This window comes from Neodiprion virginianus, chromosome 6 (genome assembly GCF_021901495.1).
Source record: "Neodiprion virginianus isolate iyNeoVirg1 chromosome 6, iyNeoVirg1.1, whole genome shotgun sequence".
In the NCBI taxonomy this organism is placed as follows: Eukaryota; Metazoa; Arthropoda; class Insecta; order Hymenoptera; family Diprionidae; genus Neodiprion; species Neodiprion virginianus.
In genome coordinates, this window is record NC_060882.1 from 13,804,590 (window position 1) to 13,827,174 (window position 22,585).

At 39.9% G+C, this 22,585-nt stretch overlaps 2 protein-coding genes across 2 annotated transcripts in view; both read left to right on the forward strand.

Annotated features, from left to right (window-relative positions):
• The window catches only part of LOC124307480 (dipeptidase 1-like), a 1,861,010-nt gene extending 1,838,769 nt beyond the window's left edge, over positions 1 to 22,241 (forward strand). Inside the window, exon 13 of the mRNA XM_046769153.1 lies at positions 20,343 to 22,241. Within this exon, the coding sequence (XP_046625109.1) occupies positions 20,343 to 20,432 (90 nt within the window). The 3' untranslated portion in view covers positions 20,433 to 22,241. The remainder of the gene's footprint in view (positions 1 to 20,342) is intronic.
• Positions 472 to 2,819, forward strand: LOC124307482 (uncharacterized). Its single transcript, XM_046769163.1, has 6 exons — positions 472 to 584; positions 811 to 936; positions 1,017 to 1,163; positions 1,264 to 1,487; positions 1,575 to 1,743; positions 2,150 to 2,819. The coding sequence occupies exons 4-6, from the start codon at positions 1,281 to 1,283 to the stop codon at positions 2,410 to 2,412; spliced, it is 639 nt and encodes a 212-aa protein (XP_046625119.1). The 5' UTR covers positions 472 to 584; positions 811 to 936; positions 1,017 to 1,163; positions 1,264 to 1,280; the 3' UTR covers positions 2,413 to 2,819.
• Positions 22,242 to 22,585: the final 344 nt, after the last annotated feature.

A 22,585-nucleotide genomic window follows, 5' to 3' on the forward strand; every position in this document is an offset into this window, starting at 1 on the left:
GCGTACAATCTGTCGGCCCTCAGCTTCTCATGTGGTAGAGTATCGTTCATAGCTATTAACTAATATATAAGTGCTAAGCATAGTTCCTAGTCATAATTAACAAGGTGGACCTCCGTTGTGTTCCATTTGGAATAATCTTAATTGACCATTGGATTTAAAACCATGTAGAATAATTATAGGTAGAATAATTATAGAAGGTCAATGATGGTCAAAATTCAAGCAAGTTGCCCATGACATGAACCAATTACTGGAAAGTAGATAGGTTATGGCTATTCACAACATCTCCACAACTAAGGAACTAGTCAGACGTCATTAATCATTCTTTAGCTAAATGGAATTATATCCCACAGCTGCAGTTGCAGGCAATGGTTCAGACAGAAGTACTAAGAAAAGTTCTGTACGGCAGTCAAGAAACAGACTTTGGGAGAAAAAGGCACGTTCTCCAAGTGTCCCACAAGACTCTTCCGATTGCAACGATTGCAATGTACGTGCCTCATCCCAAGCCATCAATGCTTTGCCCAAAAGTGTGAAGCCAAAACCAGGTTCTAAGAAAGACTTCCCAATAAACCAAAGAGATATGAAGGGTAAAAAAAAGCGGCATTCCCTAAGTCCTTGCTCTCACTCCCCCGACTCTAACAATAGCAATGTGCGTGCCTAATCACAACCAATCGATACTTCGCCCAAAAGTCACTATCCAAAATCGGCACCAAAGAAAGACTTTCCGCGAAAAAAATTAGATATGACAAGTAATTCGTTTATTGTTGAAATTTTGATAAGACAATCAAAACAACTCGCTATATATCTTTCTAGGTACGCAGAATAAATTGAAGTTTGTTCAATCCAAGACCCCCTCAACTAATGCTTCTTCCATTAGTTAACATCAAAGTTCACATAGAGCTAAAAATGTGGTACCAAAAAAATCACACTCGACAAGTGGTAAAAGTCATTTGCAATCATCAATTAATCAGAATTAGATAGTGTAATATTAAAAGTCAGAGAATTTATAACCTTTTCAGTAGCCGAAAACTATCACAAGTCAGCTGTGTTGCAAGGGATCGATGATGATACTGGCCCACAAGGTTCTAGTTCGTATTCGCCAACTCGTTCACAGAATTCCAAAAACCTACCAACACATCTGATAAGTGGACCACAATTGGCAAAAGGTCTCAGACACCACGTACTCATTATTACGGCTTAATCTCCCAAATTTGTGACTTGGATTTTATTCATGGTAGTATAATTTGCAATCCTATTTATTTTTAGATGAGAATATTGTAAGAATGTTAAAGTCTCTCAGCGTTGACGTACAGGATTTGGTAAAGGAAGTGCGATCCTTGCGCAATATCATTGAAGTCACCAATGGTGCCCAAAATATTCAATTACCAGAAGAGATTGAAGACATGGAAATACCTATATCAAACATGGCGAAATTCGTAATTTTTGACGAAAAATTAAATAAAGAGAATTCTGGATTCCGTAACAGAGTGGTAAGTTTTAGTGATCGATAGTGGTTAATAAACTTATTATTGTACTTAGACTGAAACTGTTACATTTCATTTCGATACATTTTCCAGGCACGCTCTTTACACCTGCATATCGACCGGGATGGGGTATTGTCAAAAAGCATCAAGTCGATGCTTAAACACTACCTATCAAGAACACTACTATTGTTGTTCACTGCAGTAAAAAAGACAGAAGGCAAGGAAGTCTTCAGTGAGACGAACTTCTGTAAAATCATAATGGGTAATGATGTTGATGTTGTATTTGATAAGTATGTATCTTAAAAGGCTTTAAAGGATTTATTTGCGAAGGCTCGACTAGTTCAGTGGTTCACCTTTTGTAGTGTAGTCTGATAACAGTTATAATTTTCGAGCAGTCAAGTCTCATACATACGTTGCTAGATAAGGTGAAAGTAGAACCTGTTGACTTCGATTAAGTATTTGAAGATGAGGGTTTGTCCAATTATGCAAAAAATAACATCTAGCAGAATATAAGGTACATTTTTGAAACTTCAATCACTACTCTCGAGTGAACAATTCTTTGCTTATAAATCTAATAATTAGTGAAATTCTGCTTATTTTTGAGGCATATTTACAATTAACAGTGAAGACGAATATTAGTTTCACTTCCATAATTATTGCTTTTCCAGGAGTACTAAACGCACAGCACGCTAAAAACGGGAAATCATCAATAAAAAAAAGTGTATTTTACAAACAGCTTGGAAATGTAATCAGCAACGCAATCGATTGGGATGGAAATCGTAAAAAAAGAAAAGAACGCCGAGAGGCTAACCTGAGAAAAAAAAATAATGCTATACCAGAAAATGAAAATTCCCTGCCGGAAAGGGACAATGCTAGCCCGAGGACTGACGATACCTTTGAGAATTCAGATCCACTTATGTTTGAAAACTGATGTTAATAAAACAACAGTCTGGTCTCAAGGACTTGCAAGAAAATCAAACCAAAGTAATAATGTTCAAACTTAAAAATATTCGTTGTTTAGAACGTATCGGAATACTAATTATTGCTAAAATAATACTGAAACTACATGTGATGTTAAAAAACTAGTCAAGTATTAATTATTGCTAAAATACTGAAACTATATGTGATTTTAAAAAAACTATTAAAGTATGTATTAATTATTGCTAAAGCAATAGTAGAGCTGTATGCGGTACCAAATGATAACCAAAAACTACAAATAATATTAAGATGCTACTTAATTGTTCGAAACAAGTGATATATTTATCATTAAGACAGACTATATTTACATATGTAAGGGTGAGCGGGGCAAACGGGGCAGCGGGGTATAGGGGACACGTCGTCCAATAAAAAAATCCGGAAATGTTAGATTTTTTTTAGATTGACAATCTTAAAAAAAAAAAAATCATTTCGTAAATTTTCAAAAAAAAAAAATCATTACAAACATATATTTTTAATTTCTGACATCATCGATAAAAAATTTACGATTTTTTAAAAAAATATTTTCAACGAGATTTTCAATTATAAAGAAACCTAGAATTTTCGGAAATTTTTTTTTATCGGCTGAGGTGCCCCCCCTTACCCCGCTCTCCCCTACATATCAATATTCATATTACACTAATGTCAATAAATATAAAGTAAATAATAAATATTTGATATTGAATTTTGTTTCTACATTATTTTCATTACCCATCTAAATACTGGATTTAGCCGTGTAATGTGATCAGTAGGGGCTGACGGCGCGCTGGATAGGTATATTTAGGAAACACTGATAAGCGCCTCATCAGCTGGGTTGGTTAGGCGCTAGCCTGGCCAAGTGTAACATCCCTAGTCAGGCGCAGGGCAGTTTGCCACCTCAGAAAATAGTCAGAAACGAGTTGAACTAGTCAGCGCCTGACCAGCGCCCACTCATAATTTCTACTAGGGTAGCCGCGGTGAATGAATTTCATCACGTGGAATTGAGAATTGAAGAATCCCCAGGTTTTCAAGAACCATACAAAGATACTAATGCCCAAGTAATAGAAGATGACATTATGTATACTTTTACCTATCAAGCCTGTGCCATCTACAAATGAGTGTACGAAAGACGAAGAAGATGTATTGTACGGTTATAAATCAAGAGCCGTAGATTTTTGGAGAAGCGGATGAAAAAGAAATTTACGCATTGACACTGTAAGAAAAAAATTTTAAAGAGTAAAATCTACAGATCAACTGCGACAATGGGCTCATTCGTTAAATAAAGGTGGCATTTACAGTGAAAAAATCACTAGAATTTGTGACATTAGGTTGAATAATTCTAAAGTAGCTGTCGACGCCGGTTTCATCGTTCATGATAATCATTTACACTAAAGGGCCTTACAAGCCCAGAAAGAAATTGGCCATAAAGATTTCCGATTACAGCTTCAAAAAAATGGTTATATCGATATAAACACGCACACCGAATAGGAAAATCAATAAATTTATCAGTAGAAAAACTTCAGAAGATGCCGAACGGTCAAAAGTGAAGGCAGATGAATTTGTGGCTCATGTTAAACACGATGTAGCAAATTTTGGAATTCAAAATGTGTACAATTTCGATCAAAGCGGATTCCAGCTCGGGATGCATTCGGGAAGAACATTGGCTGTCGAAGGAGAAAAGCAAGCCTTGTCCAGTCAGTTAAATCTACAACCCATAGTTACATAATACAACCGCTGATATCAGCTGAAGGAAAACTTTTATCATCTCTCTTTTTGTTGTTAAAAGAACAAAGTGGCAAGTTCAGGCCGGTTGTACATGCGAATTTATTCAGACCCATTATTACCTATATAGCGGCATCAAAATCTCGAAAAATTACTTCAGGTACAAATATAAAATAATTTTTATTTAACATTCTTACTCACAAAAATATACCTTAAGCCGCATTTGCTTCCTTTCATTTGTTTCGGATCACTTTGATACTTGGTTGATGGAAATGTGTTTTCAAAATGTAGAACAAAGCAGCGTATTACTAATTGATTTATGGAGTGGTCACTGTCTTACAGTAGTAGCAGAAACTACACCCCGAAATAGAAATATTATTCTAAAATTAATACCAACAGGGACGACGGTAAAAATCCAACCTCTAGATGTATACGGTTTTTGAATTTGGAAAAATTTCGTGCGACACTTTTCAGATAGTGCCATTCTGATGAATCATAAAGTCAGTCAATATTTATGAAAAAACATTGTAAGACTGCAATTTTTGGTCCACAATCAATAAATAATCCTCTCCGCGATACATTAATCTTTCCAAATACTCTTGGTATAAATCTGGATACATTGATGAAAAACTAGAAAAATTGGAAAATCCAGTTGATTTCAGTTTCGGGGATTCTCGTAAATCCCATTGCGAAATCGAAGGCTGCACAGGCATTGCTGTTATTCAAGGTGTATCCTTGTGCTTTAAACACTTTTTCGACGACCATCATTGTTGTTCAAGATTCGAAAATTAATAATGTTTTGTTTATAATTTTCGTAATGACAAGTTATACCAGTAAAACGTATTAAAATTCATTCGAAACATCACATTGTCTTTGTTCCAGATGATTTATTTTTGAGCCTTTGATGATAAAGTGAGAAAATAAAAAAAAACCTCAACAATTGAAAGCATTTTAAGAGTAGTTCCGTTCAGTATTTATGGTCAAGAAAATCCAAAGACATGTCATATTTCCTTCATGTCCATACGCAATATATATTTTTTCAGATTCTTAGACTTAAATTGAAGCATTTTTTACGTACACGTAAGATATACAGCGTTCAGGGGTAGTTAAGCCTTTGAATATTTTTTTTCGAAAAAATCCGTATATGTCGTATTTCCATCGTGTTCCTACGCATTGTATATTTTTCAGATTCTCAGACTCGAATTTGACAATTTTTTGCATACACGCAAGATAAACAGCGTTCGGGGGTAGTTGCCCCGGCCAATATTTTTTTTCAGGAAAATCCAAAATCATGTAAATTTCGTTTGTATTCATACGCTATATATATTTTTTCAGGTTCTTAGACTTGAATTTGACAATTTTTTACATAAATGTGATTATATTTAGGGCTGGCTCACCCCCTTAAAGTTTTTGTTTATTTTCTTGAGAAAAATACATTTTTCATTTCTCTTTGTGAGCAAACTTTTCCAGTTGGTTTGGTTGAAAAATATTATGTTCTTGTAGATGAAACTGCCAAATAGCCCCTTGACATGCTTCACCCCCTTAAAGTGTTTCATTGCCGATAAAAAAAAAACGCGTGTCACTTAGTTTTTAGTCTACTATAACATATTACAAAAGAAATCAAATTGGAGAGTTCGAGCTGGGATGCCTTCCTTGTGAGTATAATTTCTTTCAAAGAATTAATAATAAGAACAATTCAGTTTTCTGTAGAGAAATAAGCAAAATAACGATCACATAAAAAATAAGGAACATGCAATTAGTCACTACACAATTATACGATTGCATTTATAATATGCAGATTTGAATCCGTTGGTGAAAGTCAAAGATAGACAAACCTGAGCCACCTCTATTCGGACATCATCTAACGGTTCATAAAATTTGGTATAGACTTGTTCAAAAAATTCCGCCAGTACGCAAATAAATATGTAAATATGCACTTGACTTCTAAATATGATTATTAAATTGACTATGAGGACAATAGTTTAGATATTATATTTAGGTTGGAATTCACTACTTCTATGTACACCATGTGATAAATACCGCAAGCGTTAATGAATATTAATTTATGTAAGTGTAAATGAATTATTCATCCATATTAGATTAAACTGTAATATAAAAATATGAAATTCTGGAATTTACGTAAAGTAAGAAATAAGCAAATAGTTGAAAGTATTGATATGTAATGGGGATCAAAAAAAAAGTTTCTGCCGTGTAACGGTTGTAGCTTGAAATTGAGTGAGCAATTGTAATTAATGTAATGAATTGTTATTGATTTCATGAAAGAAACCTGATGATGGTAGGCGGAGCTTGCAGAAAAATCGTACAGAAAAAATTGTTCTATACGATAATCAGTGATTTAGCAATAATATTTTGCTCAGTGCGTGCCGTTTGAAGTGAAATATTGAAACTATATAGACATGTCGCTAGAAAGCCAGCAGTGCAGATGGATAGGCAGATAAAGTTAGCAGTTGTCAGGCTAGTGGAGATTGGTTCAGGACAATAAAAGATATGTGAGTGCTAACTCCAGAACAGCTATCGATCGTCGTTTGTGCGGGGAAGTTATCATGTTGGAGTTCAATATTTGTCTGTTTCAACGAATTGATAATCGAATAGGAATCGTCCGAGTGACTGTGAAAAGTATGCAGTTGGATGAAACAAACAAACGATGACGACTCATCACTGCGTTTGTATGTTTCATTTCAGGTAACTTATTGAATATAGAAATGTATAGCATACCATTTGACTACAGGTATTTACATTCATATCAGTGTTCTTGATAAGCAGTTAATGTTGCCGAACTATCGATATGTTAAGTTGGTAGTTGGTAGTGTTGGATGAGAGTTTGTCACACTCGAATCTCGCGCACCTGTGAGCGCCATTGAAAGAAAGGCGTCAGTGCGAGTATAATACGAGAGGAGCGCTGGTGTACCTGAGCATGTACAAAAGATAGAACGAGAGAGAGTCTGTTCCGGTCAATGTATCACGTGGTGAAGAACACGTTCATTTTCTTTTAATTAATAAAATTGGCTTATCGTTTTGAATCAATCTGCAGTGTGTCATTAAATAAAAAAAATTATTACCCGCTTCCTATTCCTGAAAAATAACAACAGGTAGTCTCGTAATGTTGATTCATTCTGACAAGATACATGGTGCATTAACTTTTGCATCACCTGCGGGCCACCTTTTGTTTTGTAATGTCGTCTCGCTATAGTAATACATCTTTTTGTTTGAATGGATTGATAGTAGAATACTAATGGTCCAAGTAACTGTAAAACACAAAATAATAACCAATCGAAGAAAAGGTTTCACTCTGTCGCTCCTCATTCTTCAAGCGTATTTTATATGAATCAAGGCTACGTAGCAGATATGAAATATAGCAGTGTATTCATGTCAACTGTGAGATTCGAATCAGCAGACAGACTGTGTTTTTGAACATATAATTTTGAAAAACTGGTAAATTCGATAAATTAACGACGGAGCCAGGAATCGAACCTGGTATCTAGAGATGCTTTACCGGAGCCTTACTCCACTAGACCACCTAGCCGCCCTGACTCTGATGTCGTTAATTCCTCTCATCACCAGTAAGTTCAAATTTGTTTTCTTGTGCTGTGACAGTATGTGTGAATATATGAAGTGTTCTTCCTCTTCGAGCACAACTGTAAGAATGTCTGTAAGTGTGTTTACATTTTGGAATCTTACGCTTCTGATGCGAAGCCCGTAAGACAGTCAATGACCGTCTGATATTGGAATGCGGATATGCATTATCAATATTAATATTAATCACGAGGCATTTTTCATTGTTGAACATACAATTTCGAAAAACTGGTAAAATCGAAAAATTAACGACGGAGCCAGGAATCGAACCTGGTATCTAGAGATGCTTTACCGGAGCCTTACTCCACTAGACCACCTAGCCGCCCTGACTCTGATGTCGTTAATTCCTCTCATCACCAGTAAGTTCAAATTTGTTTTCTTGTGCTGTGACAGTATGTGTGAATATATAAAGTGTTCTTCCTCTTCGAGCACAACTGTAAGAATGTCTGTGAGTGTGTTTACATTTTGGAATCTTACGCTTCTGATGCGAAGCCCGTAAGACAGTCAATGACCGTCTAATATTGAAATGCGGATATGCATTATCGAATTAATTTTTCGAATTCACCAGTTTTTCAAAATTATATGTTCAACAATGAAAAATGCCTCGTGATTAATATTAATATTGATAATGCTTATCCGCATTCCAATATCAGACGGTCATTGACTGTCTTACGGGCTTCGCATCAGAAGCGTAAGATTCCAAAATGTAAACACACTTACAGACTTTCTTACAGTTGTGCTCGAAGAGGAAGAACACTTTATATATTCACACATACTGTCACAGCACAAGAAAACAAATTTGAACTTACTGGTGATGAGAGGAATTAACGACATCAGAGTCAGGGCGGCTAGGTGGTCTAGTGGAGTAAGGCTCCGGTAAAGCATCTCTAGATACCAGGTTCGATTCCTGGCTCCGTCGTTAATTTTTCGAATTTACGAGTTTCTCAAAATTATATGTTCACCAATGAAAAATGCCTCGTGATTAATATTAATATTGATCATGCATATCCGCATTTCAATATTAGACGGTCATTGACTGTCTTACGGGCTTCGCATCAGAAGCGTAAGATTCCAAAATGTAAACACACTTACAGACATTCTTACAGTTGTGCTCGAAGAGGAAGTACACTTTATATATTCAGACTTCGTTTTTGATTGCATGGTTTGTAATCAATTTGAAGCATCGTGGTTGTCTAGTGTATCGGATTGGTAATTCGGACATATTCTAAGTAATGGTAGAAAACATACAAATTAATAAATAAATTAGTCATGCCCTTGGTAAAAATGGAATAGTTGAGACTGATCCATTCATCTTCCACATGTCATGTAAATAAACGTAATCTAATGAGAATCAACGTCCGTAACATACTGTCTGGTTGGAGGCATTATGACTATTCTTCCACTGGCTTCGGTTAGCATTGCTTAGTGAGATCCATGACGAACGAAAAACTTTCTCTTGGGTATTCTCTTGCTAGCCATCTCATAGTTATTCAGTCTGTTTGGCAAATTCGGATCGATTGCAGAATACCGCATCTTCGTTAGTTCGATTCTTTATCGATACCTAGATCAGAAGATTTTATCTGTGCAATCACAAGAGTTCGAAATGCAAATGTCACTGAAAATTAACATGAATCGGTTTAAAACTACAATTATCGTATTTTTTCGCTTTTACGACACTAGATCGCTGTTCACTTACTCACTTATTTCATAAAGCGATCAGCATGACCGATTTTCACCAAATTTATAATTCCAAGATCGGATTGCATATCAATGAATGATAATAATTTATTATAAATATTTCTACGATCGACAATGTGACTAGCGTGACAGCACCAGGGGCGGCCATTACGGCTGAACGATCAACAATACCATCGGAGGGTTATATTATTAACTGCTCTACCTAGCGGCTAACTTTTCATCGACACACTTTGCAATTTTATGATGCTATAGCAGCTAAAAACGGATTCAGATCCATGATAAAATGAATAGGTGACAAGATTTTGATGCCAAATGTTTGTGTTTTAAACTTGAAGTCGGTTGGTATACTCGTTTCATAGCAATTGTATTCACAAGACGCTCTGGCGTAGAAAAGAAGAAAAATATTGTTTTTTTATTATCTTTGACAGCTAATACTGTGCAAACCTTTCGACAGGTTTCGATCAGCCTCTCACGCCAAGATTATAATGTCAGGGAGTACCAGCTGTGTCAGTGTAATTCAAAAATATTCACACGTTCCTGAGACATAACTGGTTGGTTTCATACAGGAAGATAGGGAAGTAGTTCGGCCGGGTAAATAATTCTCGGCTGGCTCTTGCCTTCAAGGTAACTTGGCGGCGATTCGCTACTACGAATTTTGACACGGTTGGTGTGAGCTACTGGACGAGAGAGAGACACATAGAAAGTAGCCTCTTCGTGCATTTGAGGCTGATAAGGAGAACCCGTCAGGGGTTACCCATGAATTTTGAAGATTATCGAACACATATTCCAGCTTACCCACAGACACTCGACCGTTTCCGAAAAAATGTCAAATAAAGTCTCAATATCAGTCTCATCAATCTCATAAAGTCTCGATGTTACGTCATGAGCCCCTTCGCACACTCCTTGCTCAACCGGATTGGTGGGGCAGTGACTGACGTTACGATTTCAAGATTTTGCGTCTCGTGTTCAAGTCCGGATCAATTCCTTCTAATTTTTTCGTCAAAGTTTACTTCACGAATTTTCTTTATTTTATGAAATGACGATTCCTGACCTCAATATGATGATTAGAAAGGTTTTCATGGATATAAAGGTTGTGACGGGTTTTGAGTCCGCACGAATAATATGGGTGGGGAAGACAATTAGAGACGGGGCGGATGTAATCGGTAAAACTTAGTGAGTGTATTTTTGCACCGAGGTTGACTTAAAATACTAGATACAAAGGGGTTGTAGACTCGAGTGGTGGCTGATCACGCCTCAGCCCTTAGCGTTCCTTAATACTAACTTACAGATACGCGCGCGGGGGGGGGGGGGAGGAGTGTGAGGTGCCGGGGAATGTGAGGTGGTGAGGGTTGATATTGCCAGGGGACGGGGGATGTCGGGTGACGGGGAGTGCGAGGTAGAAAGGGTTGGTATTGCGAGGGGAGGAGCAGATCGGCTGTAGAGTGCAGGCTAACCTGGTGTCGTCGGCGTGTGTGTGGGTGTGTCTCGAGGTGTGGTGGAGGGTAGCTGGGTGTATCGGTGTGCGTGTCTGTGACTTTTTCTCTTTCTTTCTCTCTCTCTCTCTCTCTCTTTCGCTCTTGGGTGCTCTACGCCGGTGTGGCTGCTGCTACTGCCGTGCTCGTACTGAATCTCGCGCTCGGCTCTGCCGAGCGTCGGGGGGCTTCGGTGATGTTCGGGTCTTTCCCGACGGGACAGGGCTCACCCGTTCGGCTCTTCCCCGCGGGTTTGGGGTTTGTTGTGACTTGCACTCTAGGTGCAACGTCACAACTCCCCCCTCCCCACGCGGGGCGAGGCCTATAGGGTGAGCCGGTTTCGGTGACGGATTTTGTGGTCCTTTCGTCTGTGTATTCTCCTTTTGTTATTTTTGTTGTTTCTGTGTTGTCTGCTCCGATCTGTCGGGGTTAAGGGATGGAGGTTGGGTTGTATTTGCGGGGTGTGTGTTTGGTGTGGGTTGTGGGTCGTCTTATATCTACTTATTCTACTTAGTCTCTTTTTTTCTTATATAAACTTATTCTATTCTTATATTATTTTGTACTCGAATTTTTGGTTTTGGTACGGTGGCTCTCGTCGGTGTGGGTCTTGGTGAGTTTTTGCGTTGTTCTTTGTACCTCGTGGCTCGTGGTTTCTTCTCCCTTCTCTTTTCTCTTTTTGGGTTGTGTTCTGTTTCTTTGGCCTCCGTCTGTCATTGTTCGTCCGTTGGTTTGGTGTTGTCAGTTTGTCTAGTGTTTTCTGTTTTGTTCCTTTTTTTGTTTGCGTATTGTTTTTCGTCTTTTGTATCGTTTTGAGTCCCGTGTGGTGTGTGTGGCTTCGATGTGTCTCACTGTCTCTGCGATGGAGGTGGTGGAATCTGTGTCGCTGTCGGTGTCTGGTGTGTTGGGGGGGTGTGTTTTGTGTGGTGCTGTTTGTTGTGTGGTGTGTGGTTGGTGTGTTGAGGTGCCGGCTTCTGTTTCGTCAGTGTTTGTGCGTTCGTGTGCCCGTCTGGTCATGTATCTTTCTTTTTGTTCTCGTAATTCGTCGTATAGGGTGCTTGCTGGTTCTAAACTTGCGATTATGGCTATTATCTCGGGGTGTGGTCCTGTGTATTGTTTGCATGTTTGTTTTGTCTGTGTCGATTCTGTGTGTCTGTCCATGTTAGCGAATGTCTGTAAGATCCTGTCCTCTGTCTTCTGTGGTGGTCTCGCGAATCTGGTGTGTGCCCATTGGGGGGTCGGTGTGGGGGGTGGTGTGTACCGTGGTGTTGGTGTGGGTGTGGGGCGTGTGGTTGTATGGGGTGTTTGTTTCTTGGTGGGTGGGTGTGTAGTCGTGTGTGTGGCCGTGGTTCGTGTGGTGTGGATAACTGTTGGTGGGTGTGTGATAATTTGTGGTGGGTGTGGTGTGTCTGTGTTAGTTTGTGTGCATGTTTGTATGTGTTCTGTGTATTTGGTGCCCCGGACCAGCCCGTTGCATTTTGGGCATTGCCTTGGTCCGGAGAGTGTAGCTGTGTGTGTGGTCATTGGTGTGTGTGTTTGTGAGTGTCTCTGGGTGGTTGTGGGTGCAATGGTTGTTGTGTGTGTTACTGTCGTGGCGGTCTTTGTTACCTGTGTGTGTGTAGTGGGTGTCGGTAGTAGAGTTCGTCGGGTCTCTGTCTGGTGTGTGCCGTCGCGTCCGTATCTGTGTGGGTGTGGGGCCTGTCCTGGTGTTTGTAGTAGTGGTGTTCTCTCTGTGTTTGTTGTTATTGTCGTCGGTCTCGTCAGTCGTAGTGTCATCAGGGCCGGTATTCTTGGTTGTTTATTTTCCATGTTGTGTTTCTGTGGAGTGAATACACATGTTAGTTTATTTTTGGGGTGTGTTATTTGATTATGTATATAATTTTAGGTCTTCTATATGACATTTTCCTATATTTCTACCGCTCTCTGTTGTTAATTCGTATATTGTGGGTGAGACTTTTCTAGTGATTATGTATGGGCCTATGAATTTTTTATTTAACTTAGCTGTCGTTCGTTCTGGTCCGGATGAGAGTGTGTGGTTCTTTTTTAGTACTCTGTCTCCTTCCTTGAATTGAATGTCTCGTCTTCGTAGGTTGTAGTAGTGTGCTTGTTTTTCGTTTGCTTCTATCAAGTGCCTCTGTACTTCGTCTCTAAGTATTTGTAGTCGTCTTAAGTGGTCTGTCCATCTGTCTGTGTCTTGTAATTCTACTTCGTCGTGGTTCTCTAACTGATTTCTTAGACATTGTGTGGGATTTAATTCCCTTCCTAGGTTTAAAAAGGCTGGTGTGTGTTTAGTTGATGTGTGTGTACATGTATTGATTGCAAATTGTAAGTCTTGTAAGTGTATGTCCCATTCTGTGTGGTCGTTGTTTACGTAGGCTTGGATCATTGTTTTAGCGGTTCTGTTGACTCGCTCTACGGGGTTGGCTTGTGCGTGGTATGGGGGGATTGTTGCGTGTCTTATGTTGAATTTTTGTGTCAGTTCGCGTATGAGTTTGTTTATGTATGGTGTGCCGTTGTCTGTCAGTAGTATGCGTGGTGTACCCCATCGTGATATTACGTGTGAGTGGAATGTCTGTTCTACTGTTTTGGCGTTTGCTTTGCGTGTGGGTATGATTTCCACCCATTTAGTGTATAGGTCTTCGAACACTATGATGTATTGGTTTCCCTTTTTTGATCGTGGGAGTGGGCCCATGATGTCGGAGGCTACTACTGTCCATGGTTCTTCGATAATTCTCATGCCCATTAGTCCTGCCGGTCGCGCTTGTATTGTTTTTGTTCTTTGGCATGTGTCACATTTTTTTATGTAGTTTACTGTGTCTCTGTACATCCCTGGCCAATAATATGTTTTTGCTACTCGTTGGTATGTTTTTTCGATCCCTAAGTGTCCTGCTTGTGTTACGTCGTGGTTTTCGTGTAGTATGTGTGTTATTTTGTCTTTGGGTATGACTAGTTTCCATGGGTTTGTGTCTGGTAGGAGGTTTGAGTGTAGGGGGTTCGGGCGGTGGAAGTATAGTTGATTGTTTCTGATTCGCCACGACTCGTTTTTCTCTGGGCGTGTTTGTATTTGTGTTTTTTTGTATGTGTACCACTTGTCTGTCGTGTCTTCTATTGTGTCTATGTGTTCTTCGTCTTCGTGTCGTCTTGAAAGTGCGTCTGGCACGTCGTGCATTGTACCTTTTCTGTGTGTAATGTCAAAGTCGTATTCTAATAGTTCTAGTGCCCATCGTGCAAGTCGGCCTGTGGGGTTTTTCAATTGTCTAAGCCACTTCAGTGCGTGGTGATCTGTAATGACTTTAAAATGGTAACCTTCCACGTAGGGTCTGAATTTTTTGATGGACCAGAGTACCGCCAAACACTCTCTCTCAGTTGTTGAGTATTTACGTTCTGCCTCGCTTAGCGCACGGCTAGCGTAGGCTATGACATGCTCTTCGTCATCGAGAGATTGTGTTAGTACGGCACCTATCCCTGTTCCGCTAGCGTCTGTTTGTAGTGTGAATGTTTGTGTGTAGTCTGGGCATGCGAGTGTGGGTGGTGATGTGAGTGCGTGTTTGATTGTGTTCATTGCGTTTTCTTGTTCTTCCCCCCAGTGCCATTTCTGGTCTTTTTTCAGTAGTCGTGTTAGTGGTTCTGTAATGTGTGCGAAGTTAGGTATGAAGCGTCTGTACCATGATGCCATGCCAATTAGTTTCCGTAATTGTTTTATTGTTTTTGGGCTTGGGTAGTTTTCTATGGGTTGTGTTTTGTCGGGGTCTATGTGTAGTCCGTGTCTGTCTACTATGTATCCGAGATATTTTACTTGTGCGCATCCGAACTCGCACTTCTCTGGGTTTATTGTCAGTCCTGCGTCTGTAATTCTTTTTAGTATTTGCTCTAGTCTTTGTAAGTGTTCGTCGAATGTTTGTGTTACTATTATGATGTCGTCTAGGTATGCGAATGCATATGGTTCGCATTCTGGGCCTATGAGTCTGTCTAGTAGTCTTTGGAATGTCGCTGGTGCGCCTGTCAGTCCGTATGGCATTCTTTTAAATTGAAATAAGCCCATTCCCGGGACTGTAAAGGCTGTTATGTGTTTGCTGTCTTTGTCGAGTGGTATTTGGAAGTATGCTTGGCTTAAGTCGATTTTTGATATGTACTGTGCTGTCCGTAGTTTGTCTAATATTGCTGTCATGTATGGTAGTGGGTATGCGTCTTTTTTTGATACTGAGTTAACCTTCCTAAAGTCTAGACAGAAGCGATATGTGTTATTTGGTTTTCTTATCATGACAATTGGGCTCGACCATTCGCTTTCTGATGGTTCTATCACGTCTTCTCTCAGCATTTTGCGTATTTCTGTGTGGATGGCTTCTCTAATTTTTGGTGATACCATATAGTATCTTTGTTTTATGGGTGCGTGTCCTTGTGTGTCTATTTTGTGTTTAATTAGGTGTGTTAGCCCGAGTTGGCCTGGTAGTGTTGAGATTTTCTGCTGTATTGTCGTCTGTAGTTGTGTGTGTTGTGATTGTGTGAGTTCTTGTATTCCTGCGCATATCTGTGGTTCGGTTTCTTTGTCGGTTTGTGTGTCGTCTGTTGTTTGTGCGTTTGTGGGTATGATTTTTTGATTTGTGATTTGTGTGTTCTGTGGGTTGTCTTTTTGGGGGGTGTTTTCCGGTGGTGTCTTTGTGTTGGGTAGTGTTGGTGTTAGTGGTTTTTGTTTTATGGTTGTTTTTTTTTTTTGTGTTTTCATGTCTTTCTGTTGTTTTCGGGTTTGTTTGTTGTTTCGTTGCTTCTAATTTTTCTGCTGCTTTTGCTTGTTTTGTGTGTGTTTGTGTTGATTGGTGTCGTGTTTCTCGTGTTTGATGTATTTGTGTGTATTCTTTGAGTGGCGTTGGTAGTTCTTGTGGTCTAGTTTGCATGTGGTAGTGTGTCTGTGGGTCGTCTATCAGTGACCATGTGTTTTTTCCATAATTTATTAGTATTCCAAATCTTATTAAGTCGCTGTTACCAATGATACATTGCGAGCCTAAGTTTGATATTAATCCGAACTTAATTTCTTTTGTTATGTTGCCAAGGCGTATTGGGAGTGTTACTGCTCCTTCTATCGTCACCTGTGTTCCGTTTCCCATTGTAGCTGTTCTGTCGGGTGTGTTGTTTATTTGTGTGTCTGTGTTGTGTAGTATTTGTATTACTTCTGCGCCTAGGTATGAGTGTGTTGCGCCTGTGTCTATTAGTGCGTTAAATTCGTGACCGTGTATTTCGATTCTGATGTGGAATCTACTTTCCGTTATGTTGTTGTCTGTCGTAGGTGCTACTGTTTCGGGTGTGTTTGTGTTGTTTGTGGGGTTGCCCTCCACCCTTGCTGGGTCAACCCTTACTCGTTTCCCTGGTTCTGTGTTTGTGTGCATTGCCATCTGAAGTGTCCGGGTTGGTTGCAGTTAAAGCATCTGCGTGGTGTTGTGCCTGTGTTTGGGTTCGTTTGTGTTTGTTGCTGAGTGTAGTGTGGTGAGTTATACGTGATTGCGGGGTATCGAGTCTGTTGCGTGTTTTGGTTTGTTTGGTTTCGTCGTATGTTGTATGTGAGTGCCGGTGGTATATTTGGTGTTGGGAGTATTGCTGAGCGGGGTTGTGTTTGTGTGTACTTGTATGGGATGTATTGTGTGTGGTGTGTTTGGTGTGTGTAGGTTTCTCGCGGTTGTGTGTAGTTGTTTAATATTGTTTGTCTCGTGTTTTCCCATTCGATATTTGCTTCCCATTCTTTTGCGGCCATTTCCAGTTGGTCGAAGTTCGCGAAATCGTATGGTTTTATGTATGCCTTGTATTCTATTTTCATGTTTCTGTATGCCAGGTCTAATTGTGTTCGTGGGTGGTATGGTGGTTTTAGTTGTGATAGTAGTGTTCTAAATTGTATTAGGAATTGTGTGATTTTTTGTGTTGGTCCTTGTACGTAATTTCTGATTTTTTGTTCCAGCCTGTCCCTATGTTGTATGTCTTGAAATGCGTGTGTAATGTCTCTTTCGAATTCTTCCAGTGTTCGCCATTTGCCTCTATTTAATCTGTACCAGTTTTTTGCGTCACCTTCGAGTATCGGGCTGAGGTTGTTGATTAATTGTGTATCGTGTATTTCATAACCCGTTTGGTAGTCGCGGAGATTTTGTAAAAATTCGTCTATGTCTTCGTTTGTGTCTCCTGAGTATTTTATGTTCCATGTTTGTATTGTTTTCATTGCCATTGCTGGCTGATTCCAGTATGTACTGTTTGGGTTTGATGTGTGGTTTGTGTTTGTGGGATGTATTGACTGTGTGCTGTATATGTGTGGGTCTTCGTATACGTTTCTGTCGCTTGGTGATGCTCCGAGGTCTATTAGGTTTTGTATAAGTCGTGTGTTACGTGTGTTGGTGGCTAAAAATGTGTCTGTTCCTGTGAAGTGTCGGTTCGTTTGATTGGTTGTTACCGTGTTAGTTTGCGTGTGTGTAGGTGTGGGGATTGTATTGTATGTTTGTGTGTGATTTGTTGGTTCTGGGCTTTCTTGGTGTTGAATTTGTGTACTGTGTAAATTGTGTGTATTCTCTATGATAGCTGCATCGATTCTATTTATCGTGTTTGGTGAATTTATCGTGCCTCGTCTATTTATTTCCTGCGGTTGGGTCGGCGTTTGTTGATCTCGTGTCGCGCGCGGCCCGCTCTGTGTCGAGTTGTTTTGGTTGCGTTCGGGTGTGTGTATGTCCATGTGTTCGCGCGCTAGGCCTTGCGGTTCCCTGTGTCCTTGGTCTGCCATTGTGTGTATCTTGTTTGGTAGTGTGTGTGTTCAACTGTCGTTATTTGAATTTTCGTGACTGTGTAGTTTTGTTTCGTGAGTCTATGTGTATTTTGTTAGCGTTTATTCCTGTGTTTTGTCTCTTAATTGTTTGGATTTGGGGTAAAAATGTGGGTAATTTACGTTGGGCGCCAATTTGTGACGGGTTTTGAGTCCGCACGAATAATATGGGTGGGGAAGACAATTAGAGACGGGGCGGATGTAATCGGTAAAACTTAGTGAGTGTATTTTTGCACCGAGGTTGACTTAAAATACTAGATACAAAGGGGTTGTAGACTCGAGTGGTGGCTGATCACGCCTCAGCCCTTAGCGTTCCTTAATACTAACTTACAGATACGCGCGCGGGGGGGGGGGAGGAGTGTGAGGTGCCGGGGAATGTGAGGTGGTGAGGGTTGATATTGCCAGGGGACGGGGGATGTCGGGTGACGGGGAGTGCGAGGTAGAAAGGGTTGGTATTGCGAGGGGAGGAGCAGATCGGCTGTAGAGTGCAGGCTAACCTGGTGTCGTCGGCGTGTGTGTGGGTGTGTCTCGAGGTGTGGTGGAGGGTAGCTGGGTGTATCGGTGTGCGTGTCTGTGACTTTTTCTCTTTCTTTCTCTCTCTCTCTCTCTCTCTTTCGCTCTTGGGTGCTCTACGCCGGTGTGGCTGCTGCTACTGCCGTGCTCGTACTGAATCTCGCGCTCGGCTCTGCCGAGCGTCGGGGGGCTTCGGTGATGTTCGGGTCTTTCCCGACGGGACAGGGCTCACCCGTTCGGCTCTTCCCCGCGGGTTTGGGGTTTGTTGTGACTTGCACTCTAGGTGCAACGTCACAAGGTTTATGTAAACAAATATTTTGTTTATATATTTTGACCTTCATATCCAAGAAAACCTTCCTCATCGTTCTTTATTTTATTGATAAGTACAAGGACGCTTTATTTTAATTACAATTCATTATTCCGAAGCAATTGTCTGTTAGTTCAAAATTGTGCTACAGGATACGAGGTTTAAAGATAATTGGAAATGACAAATGCATAATATCAAGTATTATTATTTTTGAACATTCATACCGAGAAATGTGACTGCGGCAAAAGTGCCTTCGTGTTTTGTTCGTGTGACTTGAACACGAAGAGCCAATTCCCGACGCCGTAATGCGAGCCACTGCGCCACCAATCCCCTTGAGCAAGGAGCGCACGCAGACTTATGAAATGGCGTTAAAACTTCGACCGTAATTTTCTTATACACGGGCCAGTGTCTACAAATAACCGAAAATAGATGTTCGTTCATTTTCATTACTCTTTCTTCCTGCGAATTCTCGTGCAAATTCACGGATTATACCCTGCCAGTTCTTTTTGTAAGTAAGAAGGGATACTTCTGTTTCCCTAGAAAAATACTCAAGCCTTGAATAATCCTGCACGAAAATTGATCCTGCACCATTTGGACAGCGTGAGATGAAACAGGAGGAGGAAAGGCCGCGGAGTTTGTGTTTTATCTCCAGACCTATCTTTCCTTTATTTGGTCTTAAGAACTGGAGCCAGTCTCGATTCCGGGTTTTGGAACGCGAGTGCGTCTTGAGGATCATCCGTTGCTGTAAATGTTGTTCTTGCAGAAACTGGAGACATTAGTGCTGTTGCTGCTTCGTGTTTTTTTTTTTTTTTTTTTGTCACCGTTCAGCTGCCTCGCGCTGTCGTTCGGCTACCGTTAAGAGGAGCCGCAGTTGTAGCTGATTTACAGCTTCTGGAAGTTGTTGTTGACGGAGAGGGGCAGCGTCGTGTCGTTTAATTTGTTGTGAGATAACCATTCGAGTGAGCGACGTAACATTGGATACTGTAGCCGACTCAGAAACTCGCGTGGCTTCTCCCAAAGAAGAATTGTCCCCACAGGAGCTTCTCCATCGACGAGCGCAAGTGTTCCGAGCTGTACTTAGTTTCAAAATCGCGTAGTGAATTGAATCACTTGCACAGCTCAAATATCATGTTTCCGACACCAACTGTTACAGCCTCCACTCGTATCATATATAAATAAATGCTCGTGAACTATTAAAGCAATCAAACCAGCAACAAGATCAAAAGGTGGGAAAAAATGCTTCAACAGGCCGTACGTGATTACAGTTCAAAGTCTGACATAGAATTGTTTCTTGTTCATTCCATAACATTTGATAGTTAAGGCATTTATTTTTATCTATGATGACTACTAGATCAGGAAATGATGGGCGTAACGGGTAATTTCACCTTATGCAACAACACAATAACTTATATTTAACGGATTGATTCTAGGTTGAGCTCAAATGTGTCCCCTTCAAACCCGCAATCTAATGGAAATTTCGAAACGCGGCCTAAAATCATGAAGGGGGGGACTATCTGATAATTCTCATTGTAATAAGCTGTAAGCTTGTTATTGCGGTATCTTTGGCCAGTTTCTTGATACGTTAGTGGCGTTCGATGATTGTAGCTCAAAATGTTATGCTTCGTGCATCAGAAAGCTCTTCTTTTCCCTTTATTCCTAGCCGGAAACCCTGTGAATTTCATTTCCAGTAATGTCTCACAAATTGATTCCTATTAGACACATTTCAACATCTCGTTTCTTTTATATACACTCTTTCCAACGATAGTAATACTTCATATACATAAACATATATCAGGTTCATTTATTATGCGCAGGTCAGGGACGAATGGCAGAAAGCAGCTATACTCCCGGAGGAAAAAATAAGTCTACTTGAAAACGCTGCCTGTACTTATGGCGTTTCCTGATCTTCCCTGCGAACTTTGATCCCAGCAATCATCGAGTGGGCTAGATCAATCCGAATTCATCACATCACCAAATTTGTTGGACTACAATCATGAGTACAAGACAGTGTTTATTCGTTACCTGAACTGATTTTGTGCGATGTGAAGGCAGATACGAATACGTTCGAAATAATTGTGAATAAAATCGACAATGCCAAACTTTATCGAACACTACGGAAGTTTTATAGTTATGTCATTCAACAAAATACATCACCGAGTGTGATAAAACTTATTGTACAGAAAACTCAGCTGGAAAACGCAATGTAAAATACTTATCATGTAGTTTACATGGTTTGAGATTCACCTACTCAAAATGCAGAATTTCTGAAAACTTTGAGTGATATTGCGAATAGGCGTTGTGTTAAAAATGAATGAACTACTCAATTGAACTATGTGATGGATTGAGCTTTCATGTGGTCGACATCTCAATAATTATTCTCGTATTGTTAAACAATAAGATGAAATATATATCACCCATCTACATGCACAGAGCGCGCGCGCGCGCACATACACACACACTAATGCACACAAACGCGCACGCACCTCACATTATAAAATATAGATCTGTAATTGTTTCTGCTTATATTGTTCTTCGCAACGAAACTTGTGGTTTAATAAGAGTACTGTAGCATATGCATTTTCATGGTAAAAATCATTTGCAGAATGAGATTGTATTACACATGGAGTAATACTCGTTGAACGTATCGTACAAGTAAACACCTCTATGCGTGCAATCATGTGTTCATGCAAAATCTGGGCAGCGCTGTACAGTGCTCTGATTTCCTTCAGAGGCGCATAAATAGTCATGTTTACAAAATTTTATCGAATTTTATGGCTTGGATACGTTACAATAGAGACTGGTTGGTGCAGGAAACGTATGGATTTTGCGGTGTATGAAACTCAACGTTGATGTTGTCCGATTACGTGTACTAATAAGCACATTCACAAATTGTTCGCAATCAGCATAACCTTATCCATACCTTACAACAAATTTTGGACATGCGAACAGAGCTCGAAGAAAATGTGTGAAACCTGGTTTTAAGTGTACTTGGTGGAATCGTATTAAATTTGACTGCATACACCTTTTGAATTACTGAATATGCATGTACTAGGATTCGGGTATAATATTTATATTGCACAAAACGGTATTTATTTTCGGGCACAGTTACCCATACGGTATTACAAGAGCTCATGTCCAACCTTTCCTTAATTTTTACCGACGTGCCACCATGGCCACGATATCTATCGCCCAGAGTAAAGACAACCAAGGTTACACGTTGATTGTTACGTTATTGACAGCTTAGGTAATGTAGGGATCCGCTAACTCAAGTGCGCGCACAATGCGATGCAAGCGAGTAAATGGGGAGAACAGCCCATAATGTTTTGTTGTATAAACGTCGATTGACGTAATCTTAAATACTAGGTGTGAGTGAGAAAATCCAGAAACTGTGAAAATGACGTAATCATCGTAACGCGATGAAAAAGTATTAACTATGTTTTCCAAAACGCATTACAGAAATTAAATTGATTAAGTCTCCGTGTGAACAATGGGACTTTTGATGCACAGTCGAAATTTCATTTTCGAGTTTCGCTGACATTGATGAAGGGTGAGGTTCCGCTCTTTTCTTTCAAAAATTTGGGTAGTATTAAGCGTTGATCTGTGACAAGGCGCTTGAGTCCTTTGATCATGATGTGACCTTAGCGTACGCTCCGTTTTATTCATGCCATTGAAACCCTAGTGTTCACACGGCGTTGGTGATTTCGTAGGTGGATAGACGATATTTTTTTTTTTTTGAATTCTTTCGACAGTTTTCTTTATTTTTTATTCTAAAATAGGTTGATTTGAAAAAAAATAAAAATTTCGGTTTGCTGTTGTAATTGTTTTTTTTTTTTCTCACAACTAGGTGATGTAATGTACGACTTTTCTACGTTCATTTTTACTTCTTCCTGCTTCGTTTAAGCTCAGCTACGCAGGTTCTTGAGGAATGAAATATCAATCCGAGCCGAAAACCAAGTAATGGCGTATGAGTGAGGGAGGCCTGGTTTACTGCACACCTGCAAAAAAAAAAAACACAGTTGAAGACCGAACACAAGGATTCTTCTACCGCATTTGTTTG

Bases quoted from the DNA above. Each gene is read 5' to 3' on its own strand.
- LOC124307482 (XM_046769163.1), top strand. From the start codon at position 1,281: ATGTTAAAGTCTCTCAGCGTTGACGTACAGGATTTGGTAAAGGAAGTG. The intron at 1,488-1,574 runs GTAAGTTTTAGT...TACATTTTCCAG, and splicing joins CTGGATTCCGTAACAGAGTG to GCACGCTCTTTACACCTGCA. The intron at 1,744-2,149 runs GTAATGATGTTG...TTGCTTTTCCAG, and splicing joins CTTCTGTAAAATCATAATGG to GAGTACTAAACGCACAGCAC.